This window comes from Hypomesus transpacificus, chromosome 12 (assembly GCF_021917145.1).
Source record: "Hypomesus transpacificus isolate Combined female chromosome 12, fHypTra1, whole genome shotgun sequence".
Lineage (NCBI taxonomy): Eukaryota > Metazoa > Chordata > Actinopteri > Osmeriformes > Osmeridae > Hypomesus > Hypomesus transpacificus.
The window spans coordinates 9,149,681-9,157,180 of NC_061071.1; the positions used below are offsets into that span (position 1 = coordinate 9,149,681).

Consider the following 7,500-nt stretch of genomic DNA (forward strand, 5'->3'; position numbering starts at 1 on the left):
GTCTTTTTCACAAATCATCTCGTACTGGTTTTAAGACCCTAAGACAGAGATGACAGACAGCCAGTCACACATAGTAAATACAATCCATCTTCTGTGAGAGATTAAACAGGGTAGGATCTGACATAAAAATAGGAATTTGAACAATTCACGCTTTATGTTTTCCTCTCAATTGCAATCTCTCTCACTCTCAATCTCTTTCCCCTCCCTCATCCACCATACCTCCTAAACCAGCCTTCTCGCTCTGCAGAGCGAGTTGAGAGTTGGTTTCCTGCTATGAACCGAGCTTAGCGCTTTAATCAACACATCAGCCCAAGGCTAACAGGACATCTGGATGGAAATCTGGATTGAGATTACACCAGCCTCATCTCACACGTGTGTGTGTTTGTGTGTGTGTGTGTGAGTGTGTGTGTTAGTGACAAATGATGCAATTGGTCACAAAATAATGCTGCTTCCTCCCATTTTTCTCTCACATTTATATAATGTTCTGTTATAAACACACATACACGACAACACCCCACCCCGCCCCTCCCCTCCCTCCTTAGAGGTCACGCCCCCCCCCCCCCCCCTCCCCCCCCCCCCCCCTCCCCCCCCCCTCTGAGAAACAGGCTTAAACAGTTTACAGTTTGAAAGAGTACTCAGGAATTGTGGCATTGTCTGCAAGATGACAGCTCTTTTATTCGGAGAAGGAATGCGAAGCATGCGAATGCAGAGCCTCCAGTTTAGTCCTCTGCCCTTCTCCTGCCTCTCACTAAAACACTAGTTCTCACTCAGCTTTTGTGTGAAAGGATTTGAATCTCTTGTCAAGAGATACTTGTCAAGCAAAGAGAAAAGTACAGATAGGGTGTGTGTGTGCGTGTGTGTGCACACCCTATACAGTACACTGGAACAGCCAGATCTTCTGGCATCTACAGTGTAACAGTATTCAACTCCCACAGTTCACAGAAGGCAGCGCACCTTAAACTGTCTCCACTCCTGTTACAGGACTGCAAGTTGAAACAAGGTGTCCCAAAACGCTGAGGTGACAGCAGAGATGACATGAACCTCTCTGGTAGAAAGTCTGTAGCCGTCTATTCTACTCTCTAGGCATTTCTGTGGAATAACGGCTGAATCCTGTGGTTAACACAGACACCTTGTTTTACAGTAACCGCCTTGGCATCGTTTTGGACAGGTCTTTTGACATGAGTTGAAGCCTTTATCCAACATTCCTTTGTCAACCCCCTGTTCCTCAGCTGTCCCTCCCAAAAGGTTATAAGAACAATTACACACTATTTATCATTCAGTTCCAGGGAGACTAGGAATGCAGAAAGTTTTTAATATATGATATATGTTCTTGTGACACCCAACCCTCCCTACTCTCTACTTTGAACATGATCCACCGGGAGAGGAGTAATTGCCTGTCAGATTCTGCATTCCATGCAGGACGGGCTTCATGAATTCATCATGTTGTACGTTATGTAGTGTTAAACCTAAGCTGTTGGCAGACAGAAAAAAAACATCCACATCAAATTCCTACTTCTTCAAGTTGAACTCTGACCTCTTCTTTCCTCTGCCAAATGTCAGTCGATAAAAGCGTTCTTCCACGTTGTGATTCCACGTTACAAAAAAGGGAGACTTGGTTGCGTTTTAATTGGTATGAACTGCAAAATCCATATTCAAATCAAATGACCTGCTGTTGCGTTTCCCCCAGTGGTCACCACCTTACCAAAGGCCATGACAATCAATCCTTCGAATGAAACGTGAACCTCACCATGTTTTTGACTGTAAATAAATTGTGCATACCCTTTTGAATGCTTGGAATTCATACATCGGAGTTTGATGGGTATGACTAGATGTGTATATAATGTGTAGATAGTATATATTTAATGAGTGTGATGGCGGTAGGATGTAAAGGATTGTGGTCCTGAACGTGGAAGGGCAGAAACAGCCAGACCTGATTGGTTGTGACGTGGTCGTACAGACTATACTAGCTTAGAGAGGTTGTGACCCCTGCAGCAGTCAGCCACCAGGAGTAAGCCCCACAGCTGCAGAATCCACTCAGACAGAGCCAATACGACCTATTATCATTATCCCCTACAATGGCCTTGACTACGCACTCAATCAGAGGAGGGCTGGAGAGCAGGGGGGGGTTGTGGGGGTGAAAGTCTTGCGTTCCCACAGGTGGTGCGGTGCTTATACAATGGGCAGCTAAAGTGGAAGGTCTTCTGTGTCCAGTGTCCTTGTGATCACTGTGCCATGTGATTCGACCACCTGGGAATAGCTACAGTAACTGTGCATGCTTTGTGTGTTTTTAGTTTGGTTGGCTTTGTGTTCGTGACAAGCTAGTTTTGTAGCAGTGTAGCAGTAAAGCTGGAGTCACACAGACCATCTGACTGTGAAGGGCCGAATGTAGCTACCCAGTGATTGGCTGTTCAGCGTTCCAATCTTTGAGGCGCTGATTCAAACACGTCCACACATAGAACCTGACTGAGAAGAATGAGACTGAACATCAGTCTCCAGATCTGAGATGATCTGTTCTGAATCTCAGATGGTTCCTGTCCTAAGAGACTGATAAGATCCAGATGAGATGAGATCCAGATTGTCTGTGTGACTCGACCTCAAGACCTTCATGTGGTGTGTACTTGAATTTTAGACCTTGTGTTTTGTGGACATCATTGGTTTTCTCATCAACTTCAAATAAGGACGCTTTGTGACAACAGTACATTTACACATCAGAATATGTCCTTCTTTCAGAGTTTGTTTCTCCCTTTGGCAAACACTCTTACGGAGCAATTTAAGCAATGACATGTTTTTAGCTCTAAAAATAAAACTCAAAAACATACTTTTGAACTGTTATCAGGCTGTGTCCAAAGGCTGTTTTGAGGACAGGTCTGGATCTGTCCCTCTGTACCGACGGACAGCACCTCAGATCGTCCAAACTTCAACCGGATCTAAAAATAGTTTTTCTTCGCAGAGGGTTTTCCCTTGTTGAGAGGCCTGTCTGCATCTCACACTCACCTCACACCAACAAGGCCGGCCAGATTCTGCATCCATCTGTGCTAGCCTCACTGGCCCAGTTTGAATTCACTGTAGAGAATGATCTGTTCTTATTTTCTCTTGCTTGTCCCTTCCTCAAATTGATTCGTTAAATTGTTTAAATAACATGCAGGTTGATGTAAGCAGTGTACCCACACACCTGTACCAAACTATACCTACACACCTGTACCAAACTATACCTACACACCTGTACCAAACTATACCTACACACCTGTACCAAACTATACCTACACACCTGTACCAAACTATACCTACACACCTGTACCAAACTATACCTACACACCTGTACCAAACTATACCTACACACCTGTACCAAACTATACCTACACACCTGTATCAACCTATACCTACACACCTGTACTAAAATACACCTATTCACCTGTACCAAACTACACACCTGTACCAAACTAGTTCTGAGAACTATCGGTGTTCTTTCCACATATCTGTCCATGCTATTCTTCTCCAGGTTCTGAGGGCATAGCAAAGGGCTTGTTTAGATAAGCCATTGTGTGCCATGTGAAGATAGAATGATGCTTGCATGGCCACCAATACACCTAAATCAGATTCTAAGCCAAAGTTGTGTGACTATCTTTCCAATCCTCCGACTTTCCAGAGAGCTTCAATCAGGCAAACTCTCCGACCAATATGCTGCCAATCCACAGTGACAGCTGTTCCGTGATTGGGAACACTTAGAGATTAGGAGGTTGACTGAGTTAAGAGGCGTGATGCATCCTGCATCCTGCCACTGCTACCACACAATCTTTCTGACGCTCACTCCCTCTGGTTCTAGATATTTCTTTCTCACACAAACACACTTTATCTCTTTATCTTTACATCATTTTTAGTTTAGTAGTTTTAATGCCGGTGCCCAAACAGTGCAACCAACAGTCCTTTATGATAGGATTTTGTTGTTGTGCTGCATACTGTATATAATTGAGAGTTTGTAAATAAAATGTAAAAATCTTTATAAATATTAATATTAAATACAAATCCTCGAGTGGATAAATAATGTGGCTGTAATTTGATAGCTCCAAAATGAGATATTTTAGAATTGTGAATGGTTTGGCAGTTCATGCGGTCTATATAACCGGTGTATATCCATGTCACTGTATATACTATATCTCTGTTACTATAAAATGAAAACTGATCACAGTTATAAAAGCAAGCACACTTAACATTTGTATCCATGTATCCCATACATGCTCTTTTAAACTGTCATTTACTCCTTTCTCATTTCACATTAACGCTAATGTGGGATTAATATAATCTGATATATTCCAACTCTCTGCTCAGTGTTTTCATCGTCAGTTTGCGTCTGTATGACATACAGTGATGTCATTTCCTCTTCGGTGAGAATACAACTGTCAAATGTTACTATGCAGGAAGCAATGTAATGCTAACTACCTCCAAAATGTAAAAGTAATGTGTGTGTAGAGCAAAAGTCCAATTTATAATGTGATGATGATTGATGAATTAACTGCATGTAGAGTATCAAGGAGCAGTTATTAGCATGCAGATAGGTTGAGCCAAGATTCTGACAAAGATTTAGTGTTGTAGATTCATGTAATTTCCATGGAAGTTATCCACATCACTTACAAGGAATTAAATTTACAGAAAAAAAACGGATCTGACAGAAATGTATAGTACCCTGCCTAGCCTACCTCTCAATAATAAACACACGCACACACCCACACACACACTCAGCCCAGGGGCATGTGCTCTGGCCCCAAAAATGGGATGTGAACCAGAACTGGCCCCCCCGAGGGCTTCAAAGCTGATTGGCTGCCATCAGGGGGTTATTTGCATAGTGTGGGTGTGTCCTGAGCCTGAGTCAGAGTGAATGGCTTGTTCAGTTCAGATAGCAACTAGACAGAGCACGAGCAGAGACCTGCGCTCATCAACACACACACACGAACACACACAATGCTTCGGCAGCTTTGGTTCATATCGTCCTTGCTATAGGCACAGAAGTTGGACGAGGATCAAATCATGTTCAGCAAAAGAAACCCCAGCCTTGGCAAAATAGGAGCAATATGGGTAAGTGATATGTGTGTTTAATCCATTCTGGAGATTAGACAGCAAAGTGTTTTTTGTAAAGATGCTGGAGAAAATGACTGTGCTACTAAGGGATGTGCTGTTTCACCACAAAAGCAGTTGTTGATTTAAATATCCTTTGACTGTCTTGTTTTTTTTTCAATGTCTTCTCTTTTTTTCTAGTTAGTCTGTCAAAGAGAGATGAACAAATGTGGAGAAAGATTTTTTCAAACCATATTTAATGAAGAAGAATACATTCCCTTATAGTCACCTTATTTTAAGTTTGTAAGTCTTCATTGTTTTAGTTAACAAACACCAAGGGACTTTTTATATTGTTATTGACTTTGTTTGACACAGTTTTTTGTGGAAATAGAATGAAGCATGTGATTATGATTGAACATCATTTGCAACCATTTTTTCCTTTTATTTTATAAAACAGTAATATCTTTTATTATTATTTATTTCAGGGATTGTGCATTCTCCTGCTTTACACCAGCCCTCTCTCCTGTTTTGCCAATTTCAGCCAAGCGAAAGAGCTTCTCTATAAAATAAAGGAAGGATTACCCAGGGGGACTCTCATAGGGGCTGTCGGCAAGGACTTAAACTTGGATTTCAACGTTGATCCCCCACTTTTATTCAATCTGCCACAAAAGACGAACAGTGAGCAGTACGTCCAACTGAACAGCACCACAGGGAAGCTGTATACATCTAGCACGGAGATCGACAGGGAGGGTCTGTGTCCGGAGTCTGGCCCAGGACGCTACGCTGCAGACTGTGTCCTGGCCCTCGACGTGTTTGTCCTCCCCCAGCAGCACTTTCAGCTGGTCAAGGTCAAAATTCTGGTGGAGGACGTCAACGACAACCGCCCACGTTTCCCGGTGGACGAAATCCGCGTGTCTGTCCCGGAGAACGCCCCGGTGAACTTGCGCTATGCCGTGGAGCAGTCGGCCGTGGACCCGGACCTGGGGGTCCACGGCGTGCAGACCTACTGGCTGGTCAATGACTTTGGCGTGTTCACGCTGGACGTGGAGGAGAACGAGGGCGGCGAGCTGACCCCCTTCCTCATTGTGACGGAGGAGCTGGACAGGGAGACACAGGGCGAGTACGTGACCGACATCATCGCCGAGGACGGCGGCAGCCCGCCTCTCCTGGGCACGGCCTCGCTCCGCATCGTGATCGGCGACGTCAACGACAACTGCCCCCAGTTCACCGAGTCCCACGTCAATGTCACCGTGTTCGGGAACGCCACCAAAGGGGCGCCGCTGACACGCCTCCACGCGTTCGATCCCGACCTAGGCGCCAACGCCGCCGTCACCTACGCCTACAGCGAGCGCGTGCCGAGGGAAACGAGGACCCTGTTCCATCTGGACGCGGCCACGGGGGTCGTCAGGCTGGCGGGGAAGATCGACGCCAGCACCGGAAAGTTCTACAAGCTCACCGTCCTCGCCAAAAGCCCCGGGTGCATCCCTGCCGTCGCCACGGTGACAGTTCACGTGGTCCGGGTGGCGACGGGGCCCCCTGTGGTCGTGCCGCGCTACATCGCGGCGGAGAAAGACGGCGTGGTGTCCGTGAAAGAGTCGGAGCCGCCCTTCACGCCCATCGCGTTCTTCACCGTGAAGAACGCAGAGCAGAGGCAGAAGGTGGACTGTCACTTGGAGGGTTCGGGCCCGTTCAGACTGAGCCCTTACAAGCTGTTCAAGAACGAGTACCTCCTGGAAACCACGGAGGCCCTGGACTATGAACAGAGACAGGACTACGAGTTGACCGTGGTGGCTAAGAACTCCCGCGGCCTGGTCATCAAGACCACGGTTCGCGTGCGGGTCCTGGATGAAAACGACAACGCTCCAGTGTTCCAGCAGGGTCTGGTGGAGGTGTCGGTGGAGGAGAACAACCCCCCCAACACCTTCCTCACCCAGCTGCAGGCGAGTGACCAGGACAGCGAGGCCCGAGGCGAGGTCATCTACCTCCTGGGCTCCGACGCTCCCTCCATCTTCCTGTTGGACCGGACGACCGGCGTTTTAACGGTGGCCACGTCCCTTGACCGGGAGGAGAAGGAGAAGTACCGCTTCACGGTGCGGGCGGTGGACCGAGGGTCTCCCAGGAGGGAGTCCATCGCCACGGTGATCGTCACCGTGCAGGACCGCAACGACAACAGCCCGCGCTTCATCAACAAGGACTTCACCTTCTTCGTCCCGGAGAACTTCCCCGGGTTCGGGGAGATCGGCGTCCTGTCGGTGACGGACCCGGACGCGGGGGAGAACGGCTGGGTGGCGCTGTCCATCCTCAACGGCAGCGACGTCTTCGTCATCGACACGGGCCGCGGCGCCCTGAGGGCGAGGACGCCGCTGGACCGCGAGCAGCAGGGCACCTACTACCTGTGGGTCGAGGCGGCGGACGGAGGCGAGCCCTCCCTCTCCTGCGTCGCCGTGGTGA

General features: G+C 47.4%; 1 protein-coding gene across 1 annotated transcript in view; it reads left to right on the forward strand.

Moving 5' to 3' along the window:
• The first annotated feature begins 4,894 nt into the window (after positions 1 to 4,894).
• LOC124474510 (protocadherin-20) overlaps positions 4,895 to 7,500 on the forward strand; it is a 3,519-nt gene continuing 913 nt past the window's right edge. Inside the window, exons 1-2 of the mRNA XM_047030709.1 lie at positions 4,895 to 5,070; positions 5,535 to 7,500. The exon at positions 5,535 to 7,500 is cut by the window's right edge and continues 913 nt beyond it. Coding sequence (XP_046886665.1) covers positions 5,023 to 5,070; positions 5,535 to 7,500 — 2,014 coding nt within the window. The 5' untranslated portion in view covers positions 4,895 to 5,022. The remainder of the gene's footprint in view (positions 5,071 to 5,534) is intronic.